This window comes from Anomalospiza imberbis, chromosome 20 (genome assembly GCF_031753505.1).
Source record: "Anomalospiza imberbis isolate Cuckoo-Finch-1a 21T00152 chromosome 20, ASM3175350v1, whole genome shotgun sequence".
NCBI lineage: Eukaryota > Metazoa > Chordata > Aves > Passeriformes > Viduidae > Anomalospiza > Anomalospiza imberbis.
Window position 1 is genome coordinate 2,940,830 of NC_089700.1, and position 16,719 is coordinate 2,957,548.

Here is a 16,719-nt window from a genome sequence, read left to right on the forward strand (position 1 = left end):
CTGCCTTCCCCCCTCCCAGCACTAAATACCTGCTGTGCTCTATCTCTCATGGTCCTTATCAGTTCCAGCTTTGTTCACTTGCATAATTCTGTCAGTGCCTTATCAGATGAGCGTGATTTCAAAGTGTTAAGAGCATCACTGCCTCAAACAGTTTTGCAGAAGCTTGCCTTGGTCTCAAATTAGATGTAGATATAATAATAATAATATAAAATTAAATAATAGAAAACTGTTTGGGTAGAGATGCTTTTCCTCTTGGATTAATAATAGAAGCATGGAGACTTGTTGGAAAGGAGCAGGATTTTCTCATGTAGTTGCTTTAATCCTAGCTGTGTCTCTGGTATCTGACTGTTTTATGGGTTCATGTTCAGGAGCAGTGGAGAAAGCCCCCATGTCCCATAGCAAAGGCCACATGTGCTTCCCCAGCACATGAAGAGAAGGGGATTCCTGTTTGTCCCTGTGGCTGGGTAACAAGGCCCACCTGAGCAATGTCTCATTTCTCCTAGATGTTTGGAGATGTGATTTGTGTAAAGAAAGGCTGATAAAGAGGTGACACTGGAACCAGCCACCATCATCCCTGCTTCCCTCCCTCCCTCCCTCCTCTGAGAGCAACAGTAAGGCATGCTGCATGTATGTGAGTGCTATGTCAGCAAATAGGAAAGAATGAGATCTTCCTGTTCTGAACAGTGGCAGGAATAATCAAACCAGAATCTTCAAAACATCCAAAATGACAAAGGTATGTGTGCTGCTGAAGACCATGGTTGGCAACAGCCACCCAGCCCCTGTGAGGATGCTCACTCCTCTGAAGGCAGCTGGTCCTGAGCCTGGTCACAGGCCTGGACCCAGCCCTAACCAAGCTCTTGCCTGCCTGAAGTGTTGAGTGGCCAGTATGCACCTTGTGCCCTCTCACCTCACATAGAGAGGATCTGTTTACAGAGTACTTTTGCCTTGCTTGGAGTGCTAGGTGCAGCAGAAAATAGGCTTGTATTATAGCTAGGGAGAGATCTTTACTTGTAGACAGAAAAAGTGTGCTCTGCTTTCCATGTTCAGGCCATATACCCATTCCTCAGCCCCTCCAGCTCCCTCTGTCCCCCATTTGACTGGTTGCAAAAGCATCCAACAGCCAGCACTCACACTGTAGCTTGGGCTCAGGCAACACCAGGCGTTGACTTTTCTGTCCAGAAAAATTTATTGTTATTCCTATTTGATCTCACCCTTCCCTTACCATCTCCCTTTAAATTCCCACCCCTTGGCTTGCTGAATAATTTTAAGGTGCTAATTGCCCCGCACTGCAGCTGATCCATTGATCTGGAACACAAACAGTCTCAAGGTAATTTTCCGTCTGAGCCAGTCTGGGGCTTGCGCAAGTGCTGATGTTTGTTTCCTTGCTTTTTAATTTCCTGCAAAGAAAAGCTTTTGTGTTGCTCTCCGTAAGATGCCTCTGCCTCAGCCAGCGGCTGCTCTCTAAGGCCACGTGGGGCTCGAGGAAATTGACACTGACAGTACCCGGTTCTGTGTAATTGAAGTCTGTGGGTGGAAATTGATAATCCTGCTCAGTCATATTGCATCCCTCTATCAAAACTGTTAGCCTAGTCCCTGAGGTATCAGGTGGCTTCTTTGCCCATCTTTAGTCCTGCATTTGGGACAGAGTGGGAGCAACTCAGACTCTTTGTCCAGTTATAAAAATACTTGTTCAGCTAGATAAATACTTGGAGGCAGAGGTTGCTGGGCTTGCACATCTCTGAGGATTCAGACATCCCTGCCTATAACAGCTGACCACGAAATCCAGCAGTGGGTCACTACTGGCCACTGGGAAGTGCATCCTGCACAGCAGAGAGTTAATTTTCCTGGCTATTGCTTCCAGCAGCCTCAGCAGAAGCTGTGCCTTTGCAGGGTTTGATCCGAGGGGTGGGGGTGTGGGATGATGTAATGTTGCCAACTCCCTGCACTGGTGGGAGGAGGTGAGGTAAAAAAAAAAACTCATCTGCATTCATTTCTCTCTCCAGCTTGTATGCACTGGTTTGGTTTACCTGGAAGACTTGTTTTCGTATTTTTAAATGAAGTCAGTGGTTGTTTTTCTTACCCAGGGTAAGGCTGGTGTGGCAGCACTGGTGGATAGGGCTGAAGGGAGAGCCCCTCGGGTGCTGGCAAGGCTGCACCTGCGGGAAACCCCCAAAGCAGGGGCAGGATGAGCTTTGCAATCCCATCTCTGGAGGCAGTCTTGTCTGCAGGTGGTGTGTGCATGTAACTAGAAACGAGTAGCAGTTGTCTACCCCTGAATCATAAGGAGATTTTGAAAAATGTAACACCTATCTCCCTCCAGAAAAGCAGCCCCTTCACAGACTCAGATAAGTTGCCCATGTCTCAGACCCCTTAGGATGAAATGCTGCAGGCTGAGTCGGAAGGGAAGGGAAGGGAAGGACAGCTCTAAGGTGGCAGGTAACCAGGCAGAGGGGTGGGAGGGGAGAGGGAGTCATTGGCATTATTTGCAGTCCTTGCCTCTTCCCAGGCTGGCTGGTAGATCCTGTCCCTCTGACAGAGCTGTTGCTTTGGCAGGAGGGGAAGGTTCACTCCTGCTAGCATCTATCCCACCATGCCTTTGAAGGGGTGCTGGCTGGAATGACTCAGGCATTGCTCTAAGGACTTCATGTATAGAAAAGGAGGATCTGCCTGAGTGAGTGTGTGCAGCCCTTCCAGCTGTATGCTTGGCTTTTCAGAAATGGCAGATTGATGACACCTCAGGAATAATGTGACACCTTCCAGCCAAGGGAAAGATTTTCCCAGTTCACACCCTACTGAATATCCCTCCATCCATCCACAAATTCACAGAGAGTAGGAAAAGGGGAGTAGAAAGACATCTCACAAATTGGAAACGGAGCTGCTGTGAATCCTTTTCCCAGCATCACCCTAGGTCACCTGCGTGCCTGGCAGTGTCAGGGGATGGGAACACATCAGAGCTCAGCTGGCAGCTGGGAAGGGTCTTGGTTTTTTATGATGATGGGCTCAGATGACAGGAAGGCAACAGGTGTAATTTTTGTGGTGGTGATGGGTTGGGTAGGCAGCACTCCCAGATTTCCCTCAGACTTGTCCACAGACATGCAAATATGTCTGCACTGTCCTGAAAGTCCCTTTTGAACTGATGTAATTATTTGGGTGTTGCTATGGATCCATTCTGTAGTCTTAGAACAAGATGGGAACACCCAAGAAATGGACCTGTAATGGATGTCTGTCATTGGACACTTGGAACTGCCTCTGCTCTGACTCTGTGTGCTGAGTGAGTGTTGTGTATCCAGGACATCTCCAGGAGGGAAGTCTTCTCCTCCACATCCTTTAACTGAAACAAGGGTAGGCAGGCATTTAGCAAAACATGATGTTTTCATGGAAAGTTAATGACTGTTAAAAATGGCATTTCTTACTCATTTCCCTGCCTGAGGCCCGTGGTTCTGGACGTGACCCAGGATGTACACAGGACTGGCACTGTGGCAGGGCACAGGACTGCAGCAGCACTTCCAGGAACAGCAGTCTTGTGTACCCACCCAGGACACAGCTTCACCTGACTTTTCTGCTTGCTGCAACTTTCATGTCAGTCCCAGGTGAAGGACCACAGGCAGTCCAGAAGGCTTCCACGGGGCCAGGAGAAAATTGCAATAGTAGCAAAAACCCTGCAAAACCCCATGCATACACTCATTGGATACTAAATACTTGAGCCAGGGGAAGGGAAAGGAAAGGGCACATGAGTTCTTGTGGGTCTTCAGAGACTTGTACTGGGTACCTCTGGTCAAGCAGCTTCAGCAGGTCTGGTAGATGTGTAGAAGAACATGCCACCACTTGGGTATTAGGTTAGTGCAGGACAGGCAGAGACTGGTGTTGTTGTTTCTAGCCTCTGCCTATAGCAATGCAGCACTTGGTGGTTGTTGAGGTCAGCTCTTTGTCAACACAGAGATGCTAGTTCTTTGCTTGAAAGTGGGGAAGCTGAGCTTTGGAAGAATATATGCTGATTTTAAAGGAAATACATTGTGTTTCACATGGCTGAATATCTCTTTCCTGCAAGGGAAACTTGCATTGCAAACACATTCTTTTCCCCTTGGGAAATTCTGGCTCTTCTTTGATCCAACTGCTGTCCAGATGAAGACCAAAGGAGTCACTTGTTTTGCGTTTAGGTTGGAGCCTAATGAAGAAAGAGGAACTGCTTGGATTTCTGCAGCCATTGCTGGTTTTCCTACTTCAGAGGGATAGGAGAGGTATGGACACCCCTCACCTCACTGTCACAGACACTGCTGGGGCTGGCTCTGAGGTGCCACCCTGCTGCAGACACAGGAGGCTTTGGGAAAACAGCATGAAATGCAAATACCAGCATGCAAGCAAAGCAGAGCTGCTTCCTTTAAGTACACAAGGGTGGCTGGCCAGATCACACCTCCTGAACTTTATTTTGGTGCTGTTAATGTAACACCCAGGAGCCACAATGCTGTGTGATGCCAATATTTCACATAGTTATTTAGTGCAGGAGAGAAGGACTCTGGCAACCAAATATGTAATGTGAAAGGGAAGCACAGTTTTGGGAGAGGATGTGGTATGTTCAAGATCACCTCACAAGCTAGTGACAGAGTAAGACAGGTAAGTCAGTAGAAAGCCAAAAAATGCTTATAATGTATTGTAATTAAGAAATAGTTGGCTTCTGATAGTAATAGCCTAAATTATAACATCTGTATTGTCTCACCTTTTACACGAGACCGAAAATAGAACAAAAGTTTTTAAATTGCCTCTCAGTTACCCCATCTCCAAGTCAAAAAAGGGCTTAATCCTACAATATCTTGTGGGGCCACACCACTGTGATGGACTCCCAGCATCCATTTGTAGCCATTGCCTCTGCCCCAACATTCCTGCACGTGGATTGTCTCTGTCTGGCAGGGACCAGGCACCTGTGAAACAGCCTGCAGCTCTACTTAAACATCAAGCCAGAATCCAGCTGGGCAAGGAATATAAAAAAGTCTGGAAGAAAGAGAAAAAAGCTGCACAGAAATGGTGCTGCACAGAAAAGCTGCACAGCACATTTCTTGCCTCTGCTTCCTGCAGTCAGCAAGAGCAGCAGAGTATTAATCTGGTTGTTGCTGCTTTTTGCTTTCACAACACGCACCAGCAATAACATTCACTGTATTTTAGCTCTTCTCCAGAAATGGGCTTTTCAGTTTCCTCTGCTTGCCCATGTTCAAGCAGGAGAGAGATCCTGAACAGCTTACATTAGGTAAAAGCCACTGGTTTGTCCAGTCCCAGTGGTGTGCCAGGCGTATTGGATTGCTGGAACTAGCCCAAATTCATGTCTGCACCGTTAACTGAGAAACAGGGATGGGGATGAGCAGGGAACTCCAGAGGTGTAAATAGATCAGTCAGCCACACGGCGTCATCTCTGCTCTGTACAAATATAGTTGAGGACATGCTGAGCAGAAAATATAATTTTAATCAGCACATGCTCCTTTGCCAGCTCTGGAACTAGCATAAATACATTCCCACTTCTGCTGCTTTTAGCAGACTAGCTACTAAACTTTCTAGGACAGTGCCACACCTCAGGATCTACCTCATCTCATTCCTCAAAATCTGTCAAGGCTGTGTGTCCATGCCAGCAGAGGTGAGGATTCTTCAGCATCTGCTGAGAAAGTGGTGCCTGTGTGTGGCAGCAGCTCTCTGGCCACAGAGAGCAGGCACAGACTTTCCCTGGCATTTTCCTGGGGAAGGCTGTGAGAAGATCAGAGAAAAGAATGAGAAACAATTCTTATCTCCACTTGCTGCACCTGCTGTTGTGCACGTGTGGAATGTGCCCTGGAGATTTGTTTACCAAAGGGTGATTTCTTAATTGGACACTGGATGGTGTTTGGGTTGATTGACCAATTAGGTCAAAGCTGGATCGGACTGGCTGGAAGGGTTACTGAGTTTCTTAATAAGTACAGTATAATATAGTATAAGATGATATAATAAAATAATTGATCAGCCTTCTGAAGTCATGGAGTCAGTGCTAATTATTACCCAGCTGAAGGCCTGCAGCAACACCTGTGTTCCCAGATAGGTCAAGAGAAGCAGCTCCATAGTGTCCTCCTCCATCATCCCAGGGCATAGACATTGTGCCTGGGATGTCTTCGTAACTGTACCATTAGTGGTAAAAATACAGACTTCTCCATCTTTGAATGGGACACCTCCAGTACTTTCATGTCAGACTTTCCTATCTCATGCAGATATGTGGGCAGATGTATAACAGTGGAGCTTTACAGCAGTGTAGTCTCTCTTCCTTAAATTGTTTTATAAAGGCCTTGCTCAGGAGCTGCTGGATCATAGTGGCTGCAAAAATAGTTGTGATCTGGGGGATAGTGAGTGGGACAGTTAAGGAAAAGTAGGTACTTTACATAAAGAGTTTCCATCTGTTTCAGAATATTCACTTGCCCCTGCAGATTGTTTTCATGGACAGAGAGGCTTCAGTGAAGATGGCTGAGCTGCTACAGTGTCTGCTGTAGCTGCTGAGGTGGCTGTAAATACCCAGTATTAAATCCCTTGATGTAATTTCTCTCTCTTTGAGAACTGGGCTTGAAAAAATTCCCTGGGTGACCTCAGTGCTCTTTGAAGCAGATCTTTGGGTCTACTAATTTTTATAAAATAAAGGTGGGATGAATGTGATTATCATTTCTCTCCAGTAATGGGCTTAGAGGACTCCCTTGTATGTGACTGGTAACATTAAATGGACACAGGACCCAGAGTCACATGTGTAATTTCCTGTGTATGTAATTTGTCCTATTCACATGAATAGTTGAAAATTCAAACTGGTTATTGTACTGGGTAGAGCTTGTATTGAATTGTCAGGACAACATGAGAAAATTGCACTGGGTACATTCACCCATTGTAGTGTAATCCATAAATAGCCTTTAGAGTTAATTACTCTATAAATTGAAAGAAAATCTGTAACAGCAGACAAGGAGCAGTACAAGATAAATGTCATGCAAGAAGTGAGGGAAGATGCACTGCTAGAAATTGCTTTGGGAACGCTCCTAGGTGGCGTGGGCTTGGGGAGAGCTGGTTTGTACTGGAGGCAGCTGCTCAGAGCTCACAGAGGGGGACCTTGACAGGCTCAGGGTGCTGACTTTCCCCTAGAGTGCATTCTTGCTTGCTTCTTCTTTTCATTTGCTTTCTTTTCCTCTGTCTGTCTTTTATGGTCTTGATAGTGGAAATTAAGAGACCTTTGCTTTTCAAACCTACCTGATTATCCCTGGAATAGCACTAGCACAAACAGCTTCCTCCCTCAGAGACAAAGCAAAGATGCTCAGAGAGGTCTGAACAAAACTTCCCAGTCCCTCCCATTCTAACCTGCTTTTAGACATTCAAATCTTTGTGCAGGAATTTTCCATGCTGCTTTGTGTTAGCTGTGAAATGCTTCAGTTGTGAGATGTATATAAACCTCTGCTGAACAGGTCAGCTGGTTCTTGAGAGTGAGATTTAGAAGAAATAGGGGGTTTGCACCCGCTTTATGGGTAGGAAACTGAGGCACAGAAACATTGAGGCCAGATATATAAAACATCAAGCTGTTACTTCCTCACTGCAGGGTGTGTGAGTTTATGAACTTAACAATGTTCTTTTGACAGTTGTGTGAGTGGGATAAAAGCTAAATAGGAAAACAAGATGGCAGGTTTCACAGCTTCCCTGTTGAGGGTATTTGGAATAAAAAAACCCTCTCAGTTTTGCATGCTCTGTTAGGAGAAAGTGTCAGAAACATAGAAGCATACAGTTAGAGGTGACAAGGTTCCCTGGCTGTGGATCCAGTCCTGCAGATATGCCCAGGTAGATGCCCAGGTGTATCAGGAGCAAATCTGAGATGCACAAAGAGCAAAAAAAGACACAGAAATTAAAGTTTCAGTCTACTAATCTTTATAAAATAAAGAATGTGTTTGTCTTTCCCTCCAGCAAAGGGTTTAGAGGACTCCCTTGTCTTCTGTCCCTGTTACTGTGATCCTGGAGAAACCTGCTGTCACATTTGCTGGTAGCAGTTGTTATCTAATGAAGGTGCAGAGCTTTAAAAATCCCTGTCGTGCACTGGATGTCTCGCTGCTGGCTCATGCGTGTGAGCCTGAGCACACTGCAGGCAGAGATGTAGTGCTGGAGGCACTGCACTCCTCGTGGCTCAGGTCATGTTTGCAGGGCAAATCCTGTCCCTGCCTCTGGCACATCCTCTCTTGTTGCCCAGAGAGATCGTGGATGCCTCATCCCTGCACACATCCGAGGCTTGGTTGGACAGGAGCAAACTGCTCTAGTTGAAGACATCTCTACCCATTGCAGGAAGGTTGCACTAGGTGGTTTGTAAAAGTCCCTTCCCACCCAAACCATTCTCTGGTTCTCTGGTCACCTCCAGTACTGTCCTCTGAGGAAGGTGACAGCTGACCAAACCATTAGCATAAATGGAAAAAATAGCAAAAGCTGCTTGGTCATGGGTGTGCTGACTTCTCCCCAGGATGATCTCAAGCTTTTTGGCATATGAGATGATTTCAGGACGATTGCAGATGTGGGATTTACTTCCTCCTCCTGTGCACATAAGCAGCAACTTTTTGGACTTAATAATCACGTTCCACAGCTCAAAGCTAAGTGATGAGCTTTCATCTTGCATGGCTTGTTTTTAGATTCAAAGTCCCTTGGTGTGGGAGGCTCTGTGGCACTCAGATCAAACTCACATCAAGAGCTTTCTGCCTAGCAGCCACCTCTCTCTGCTGCAAACTGCCCACGGGATCTTGCTAGAACTTACGTGGCAGCAAAAATCTTTGCTCACAGTTATCAAGTGTAAAGCTAGCAGTCTGTGTCTTGAGGCCAAAAGAGAGACTATCTGCATCCTCTGGGAAGTCCTGATTTGCAGTGTAACATCCCCAGGATGTTTATGCTGCCCTGGTGGGCTCCTGTGGAGGAAGCACAGTGCTGGATCACTGGCTTGTCCATGCAGCAGAGCCAAGCATTCTGCAGGAAGTACTTCCAGAGTAGTAAGGACCAGAACACACAAAGCTAGCCACTGGACCAGCTTTAGAGCTCTTTCTGGATTTTAGCACACTATGAAAATTGATAGATAAATAAATATCTTTATCCTGCTTTAACCCCTTCCTCACAGCTTCCTGGAAGTGAGAAAGAGAGTACTCAGTTCCACAACATTAAAGGAATGTTCACTTTGCCTGATTTCTCTAAAGAAACGAGATTCAGGTGTTACCTTCCACTCACTCCCCCCTCAGGATTTTAAGCTCATATGGCCTGTTCCCACAGTGCCTGAAAGAATAAAAGTTTCCTGGAATGTCTCCTGAGCAGAGATACCCAGGTCAAACGTGTGTTTTATGCAGATGTCAGGGGAGACACACCAATTGGGTGGTGGCAGTGGGCCCTGGGCATCCCAGCTCCCTGCTGATGGTTGGGGCATGGCATGCTCTGCATGGCAGCACCCACCTGCTGCACCCCACAGCCTCTGCAGCTCCTCCAGCGTGGTGCTGCTGACAGAGACCTTGGAAAGATGCCTAGGCTTTGGATCAGGCTTTACAACCTCAGATAATCCCTCACTTCATTTGAAGATGGGATTTTAAAACTGCAGAGCAATGTGGTGAGTGGGAAGAGAATCCTTTAATGAACATAAAGATCCTAGTCAATATATGTGTACATATAAACTGTGTTGCCACTTGGTGGCATTGGGCAACAGCTCTCCCAATGTATCATGACTTCTGCAGTTGGCAGTACTTATATTTTTAATGACATACTACTGGGGTCTTGTTATTGCAGGAGCCTTTTTCTCGATCTTTTTAGTGCAAGCCAGACTCTCCCTGCCATTTTTGCAGAGGGAGACTATAAAAGGTGAAATAAGTACAGTGTAAGGTTTCTAAAGTCAGAACACTGATCTTCTGATCACAATATTTTTTAATTTCATTATTTCTTTGTATTTGGAGTTAACTGTGGCTGCAAACATAAGTCTCATAATGATGAATCAAATGAGCAATTGGTTCATTCAGAGTACCAGAAGAAACCAGGGAGCAGCACATCACTCAGAGCACTCTGCTATAATGTAAAAGTTTGTGTACTGAGTGAAGATAAGTGCTTAGGAGATGATCCAGCATACCACACCAAAGGAGGAAACCAGCTGAGGGTCTTCATTTCTCTCCAAGCGCTAGGATAAATCCATGATTTATCTACAATTTCACTTGGAAGCTGAGAGGTGTCTGATTGCTGTAAAGTTGAAAGAGTCCACAGAAAACAATTCACAGAGTGTCTTTGTGGGGGGAAGGGAGTTAGCAGGGTGTAGTACAGGACTCACCCAGCTATTGGTGTGGGTAGGTGAAATGCATTTCTGTTGTGGAACTGTGCATTTTCCAGTTATTTCCCCCTTAGCCATAAGCTTTTTATGAGAAATAATGAGCCCATTTAAACTAGGTACAGAAAAGGAAAAAAAAACGTTCTGGTGGTGTTGCCCTTTCTCAGAGCATTTTGCACATTTTCTAGTGTTCTTTTGGAGAGGTAGGGCTCTCTGCCAGTGCTGTGCCTCCTGCTATGCAGGGTGTTTGAAAATGAGGGGTCTTCTGGGTAGAAAATGTAAGCAGAAAGAATGTTGTTCTTCTAATGTTGTGCAGACTGACACTGTCAGACTGACTTGGTCAGGGTTGTAAACCTGGACATCTTCCTTCCCTGCTTTCTGTGATTCCTTTGGCAGCTTGCAGAGACCCACAAGCTGGAATGTCATCATCATCCCAGCATCCTCCCAAGGATATTTTAGGAGCAGCAGCTCACAGTATTTACAGCATTGCATAATGCTCCAGCGGCAGCAATTCAATCCTATTTGGGATTCAGCCAATGCTTGTTGTCCTCCTTGGAAATGGTATTGATTATTTGAGCTCAGGAGCCAGTTATGGCCAATATGATACTCACCACCTCACATCCCAGGGCGATGTGCTAGGGAGGCTGCTCTGCTTCCATTATGGCTGCCAATGAGGCTCTGGACAGACTCCATGCCTTGTAAATCACCTGTGCTGTGAATAAGCAGTTACTCATATCCTAAATGTTATTTGACATGTTGGCTGGGTTTGGTTTGCACAGAGACTGGCATTAGTTTGGTGCCTGTGCCAGTGGAGAGCAGCCCCACAGGCTTTTGGAGACCACCAGCACTTGGTACCCAGTGTTGCATTGCCAGGGAAAATCATCCTGGACTCTCACAATGATCGCCTCTTGTTGAGGCTGGTGCTGTTCCATGCCAGAGACCATGGATGGAATGACAGCTTGAGTCTGGAAGCCTGCTCTTCCAGACTGTGGTAGTTGTCATGTTGGGCAGCAAATGATTATGGAGCCTGCAGGCAGCTGAACTGCTCCTGGTGCCTTCTGCTAGCAACTCTGCAAAGCCTTAAACAGCAAAACCAGAAAAATCTTAAGGCTTCATCACAATGAAAGGTCAAAACGAAAACCCTGATTATAAGAAATGAAGCCCAAATCTCTGACCTTTTAGAGGTCTTTCTCGGCCAGAGTTGAGATGTCCCCCATGATCAGAAGTGGGAGTGACTGCACTCTGATAAAGCAGTTACAAGAGGATCTTGAGAGCCCAGCAGACAGATTTCTGTCCAATGGAAGGAAAAGGGATGTGGCAATGCTGAAGCTGTGGGGGCCTGGAGGAAAGTGGTGGTGATGGTGAGTTGGTACTGGAATGTGGGCAATTCCTCATTTTGCTCTTTATTTATTACCTTATTCTGCCTGAGTCTGTGCTAATGTTACAGCTGGTGTTCTCGGCTCTCTCTGGGTTTACAGCATTCAACAGCTTCCTGGGCAAAGTACCATTCCATGTGGCTTATTAAATGCTATTTAGATTAATTTGTTGAGCCTTCAGCCTAGGTTTGTTTCATTAAAATTTGGGCTGTACTTTTCTATCTGGCTGCCTAGTGGAAACAGCGTCCAAAATTGGTATTTGAATCACTTCCTATATATTTTTTTGAGTTAATTGAATCATGAGAAGCAGGTTACTTAAGCAAATGCAATGGCCCTTGTCACACTTCATAGGGCCTGTAAAACACATAAACCCAGAAATTATTAACACTTCTGAGTAATTACAAGTGCAATGAGCAAATCAGCCTTCCTTCCCCCTGAGAAAGAGCTTGATGAGGTCTTCTTGGGGCAGCTCATCCAGCACAGCTGCTGCTGGAGTGAAATGGGATAATGCTTCTGTCCACCACAAAATACTGCATCTTCCGTCACATCCCTGGCCCAAAATGTGTTAAAACTGGTATTTAATGAATTGCAATGCTTATCACCTGTACAAAGCAGGAATACCATCTACTCTGTGTATAGAGCAGGAAGTGAGCTGTGATCTCGCTGCCAGAAATGAGTCATTAGTGGACTTGGGCACACCTGGGATGTGCCCACTGCAGGTGGGATCAGTTGGTGAGAACAGGACCCTGGAACATATGTAGCTCAGCAGCAGTTGTTTTGAGCTCCAGCTTCTCCATGCCAGGTGATCAGAAAGCTTGGATTTGGAGGGGCTTTTCTGATGCAAAGGGGTGATGAGAAAATGGTATTTTGCTGCAATAATTTGCTTCAAGCACCTTGCACAAATCTCTCTGACATAACATGCTGTTGATTAATGCACACTTACCTCCTCTCCCTGGTGTCTAGTTTTCATTCCATGTAAGCTTTGATTATCAAAAAAGAAACATTGGCTTATGAAGCTAAATATCAAAATGCAGAAGCAGAGCCCTCAGTGTCCCCACTGTTTGCAGTGTGTATGCTCAGGGTTGTTTTCATGCTACACACAATTGAGGTTATTGAAGGGAGCAAAATGTGTTTGTTATTCAGATCATTTTGGGTTTTCAGTGCTGTCAGTGTCTCAGGGAAGTGATGCCTGAGGATTCAGAGAGGGTGAGGTTAGGAATTCATTACACAGTGTCTGGGGCTGTACAGAAACAGCTCCCAAAGGACTCGTTGAAGGAGAAAGAAAGGATGGAGGAGCCAGGAGTGTGTGGACATGGAGACATGCAAGCACTTGCCTAAAGTGCCAGAGTGCTGACTGCAAGAGCAGCAATGCTGGGGTCTGTGCTCTCAGACTCCTGGGCTGCATCTCACCTCTGAGCTGAGTGTGTAGGCCTCCCCTGGCACATCTGCTGTGTCCTTGCTGGCTGGATCTGCATTTGAGATCAGGTTCCTTACACCAAGAAGATTTAGCTGGGATTATGCATTTGTTAGTCTGGATCTGAACTGTTTGTGTCTATAATTTGCCAAACAAAAATCAAAAATCCAGAGAATCCTAGAGCAGTGTGTCTTCATTCCAGAGTCTGCATCTGTTTTTCTGGACTGTTAATACATTAAGGATTTTTTAAACAGTTAATAATTTGTATTAAATTGTTTAGCTGCAGAATTTTAACTGCTTAACCACAATAGATTAGAAGCAAGTGGAATGGGATTATTCTTAGTATTTTCCATTTCCAAAGTAATTTGTATTATCTTAGTATGTGCTTACTTTGTAATCCCTAGTATAAGTGATAACACCATCCATCCCTTGCAGAGCTGTGTGGTTCTTCTGCTTTAGAGATGGAGACAGGAGCCCACAGATGCACAGGGTGCCTGCTCTGCATCTTCAAAGACTAGGGGTAGTGCCCAGGGTGCTCTGTCAATGTCCATCTCCAGTCCAGGAGTACAAAATTTGGGTTTAGATTAGAGTGGGAAAATGGAAACAAAAGAGGCCAGAACAGCTTGAGTAAAATGTTTGGAGAAATTGTATGATAGAGATTTAAGTCCAAGACCACTGTGCTGCTTTGAAAGTGAACCAACTGGAGAATCCCCATAGAATTATCTTGAGAGAGATTTCAGGTTGGAGTTATGATTGAATAGAAAGATTGCAATAAATGCAATGCACAGAGGACTGGCACAAAGAGTACAGCCTGGCACTCTGTTGGTCAGGGTGCTGAACACAGTCCTGTCAAATGGTGGTTGCAGTCAAAAGCCATGGTCCTGTGGAAGTTCTCTTCCTCTTCTGGATCCATCCAGTGATGGAGGTGGTGGTAGTGTTGAGATGATATGGGCTCAGGTTCAGTCAGGAATGCTCAGTACCTCCCCCGGGGGCGAGTTTCACAGTGGAATGATGTAATAATGTGAGTCATAGGATATTCTGGGGAGTTCCAGCTCCTATTCTGGTGGTGCCCATTATGGCCCATTAACAGAGATTCCCCCTTCAGGATGGGTGTGACTGTGCTGGTGCTTCCCCAAAGGGGAGTTATCACAGCTGAGTCATTGGTGTGAAGAAGAAACACTACCCTGCCTGGAAGGGTTTGCTTCTTCTGCCTTATCTAATTTAACACCCAGCTTGTAGCCTAGTGTGTCAGGTGTGGGATGGGCAGCTCCTGCAAGTGATCTATAATGAACAGTTTGCCAGGAATGATGTAGAGGGGAGTAGAATACACAGTTTGTTTCAACCCACCTTGGCACTCTCCTTTTGTAACCACACAACCACCACAGGCTGTTTCCCCTTGGGAAGGTCAACAGAATTGGTCACTGGCATCCAAGTGAATTGCTGAGTCACCTGCAGTTCCCTGTGTTGTCCTTGATAATCTGTGTGAATCCTGCCATGGAAAGTGATGTAATCAGTGCATGAAGGAGTGTCACAGTATGAACCTGTGGAGCAGCATGGGAAGCCCAGGAGGTTGGGATAAGGGGGCTCATCTCACTCCTTGCACTGAGGTCCGTGCTAAGCACATCATGGCACATGGTGGACCTGGCTCTCTCTGCCTCTAAAACAAACCTCTGTCCTCCCCTTCTGTCTCTGCAGAGCTTCCTTCCTCGGAACACTTGAGCGTGGCTGATGCAACATGGCTTGCCCTCAACGTGGTGTCTGGTGGAGGTGGTTTCTCCAGCTCCCAGCCCATCGGAGTGACCAAAATTGCCAAGTCAGTCATAGCACCCCTAGCTGACCAAAACATCTCAGTGTTTATGCTCTCCACCTATCAGACGGACTTCATCCTGGTAAGAGGACACGAGGGGACCAGGCAGAGTTATTGCCACCAGAGGAAAGTTCAGCTGGGCAATTCTGGGAACAAGTCTGGGAGTGGCAGAAGTACCAAAGTCTGCTTTCCTCAAAGCTCTGTTCCTTGTAGTTAGGCCCTCTGACATCTCAGGAGCTTTGGGATGAAGCATTTGTTGTCATGGGTTGTCTGGTGTCTAATGAGTGCTGAGCCCACACAACAGTCTCTCCTGAAATGGAGATAGTGGTAGCGCTTCCCACCATCACTCAGACGTTGGTTTTCTGAAAGTTAGAGGAACGTAGTGTCTGCTGTCAGGTTGGCTGGTGATGGCCAAGAGGCTCCAAAGTTGTTTTGGTTATAGACAGCCAAACTGTCTTTCTGTCTCACACACGTGTGTGCATGCACACAAGGCATAGCCTTATTTCCTGAGGAAACAAGGCTGAAGAGCAGGCAGTGCTGGGCTGTTGCAGGAGTGCTGGAAAAGAGGTGAAGCATCTCCCACTTAGAAATCTCCACATTCTTTTTACAGTCATAAAAGCACTCTGGTGCTTAATCCTACTGATACTCACAGTGATATCACCAAGTGTGCTTCTCTTAAGATACACCTCAATGGTAACTATCCACTGCCTCAAGCAGGAGTCGTGTCCACTTTGCTGTGCACTAAAAGTGTTACCCTCCACTGCAGTGTTTTTTCATTTCTGGTGCATATCCAGATAGCACCATAAAATAAAATACACAGATAATACCATAATAGCATCACCAAATAATCCTGTTGTCCCCTTCAGGTGCGTGAGCGAGACCTGCCCTTCGTGATGCACACGCTGGCTGCCGAGTTCACCATCCTCAGAGTAGTGAATGGGGAGACAGTGGCTGCCGATGACTTTGGGGTAACAAATGGATTTGTCAAACCAAAACTAGGTAAGGACCAGCACAGGCTCAGCTTGCCAGGGATTTGGTCTCCCTGACACATGGGGTGGAAGTTCTGCCTCCTAGCTTCTTTCAACATTTGGGTGAATATTTATCCTCTTCTAAGATTATAATCTTACAAGCCTCACTGAGTAGAACCAAGCATTTGAGTAGGTTCTTAACTTTTTGAGCAGTGCTAGTAAGTTTGGCTGAATTTTGGCCTTCCAGTGCTAGTTTTTCTAGAGAAGACATGCCTTTGGTAGGACAGAAGGTTAAAGTACAGTTCGTTGCAGTTACAAAAATAATGTTGTCTGTAGCCCACATTGCCATGCTTCAACATTCCAAAGGAAAATGGCTTCTCTAAAAGCTTATTTAAGTATTGCAGTGATGCACAGAGAAGATTGTTTTTCAACTTCCACACTTCAGTGCCAGTGAGGATCAAGGCCACAACGAGCCCAGGGCTGTACAGAACCTTTAGGATGTTTGCAGGCTAAAGAAGCAAGTATCAAGCCAAAGGGCACAATCAGGAAAAGGAAAAACTTACATACATATGCTTACCTACAGACATGTGTGTAATTATTTGCCCATAACCAGACAAAGCAGGGATGAGTTATGAAGTGCCACTCAGTTTCATCACTCAAGAGCTAACAATCACCTTGTTTAAGGAAATGAGTCTTGAAGAAAAAAAGCATCAAGAAAGGGCACAGTGAAACACATGTTGCTAATGCACCAGTCCACAGTTTGCTGTGTTGCTCTATTGGTTGCATACCTAAATGCTGTGTTGCTTTATTAGGTTGCATGCCTAAGTGCTGGCTGCTTCTCAGCTGCAATCTGT

At 45.8% G+C, this 16,719-nt stretch overlaps 1 protein-coding gene across 6 annotated transcripts in view; it reads left to right on the forward strand.

Annotated features, from left to right (window-relative positions):
• Window positions 1-16,719, forward strand: part of CASTOR2 (cytosolic arginine sensor for mTORC1 subunit 2) — a 116,846-nt gene that overhangs the window by 90,946 nt on the left and 9,181 nt on the right. For all 6 annotated transcript variants that reach the window (XM_068210142.1, XM_068210143.1, XM_068210145.1 and 3 more), the window contains 2 exons: window positions 14,786-14,979; window positions 15,764-15,896. In XM_068210142.1, coding sequence (XP_068066243.1) covers window positions 14,786-14,979; window positions 15,764-15,896 — 327 coding nt within the window. The remainder of the gene's footprint in view (window positions 1-14,785; window positions 14,980-15,763; window positions 15,897-16,719) is intronic.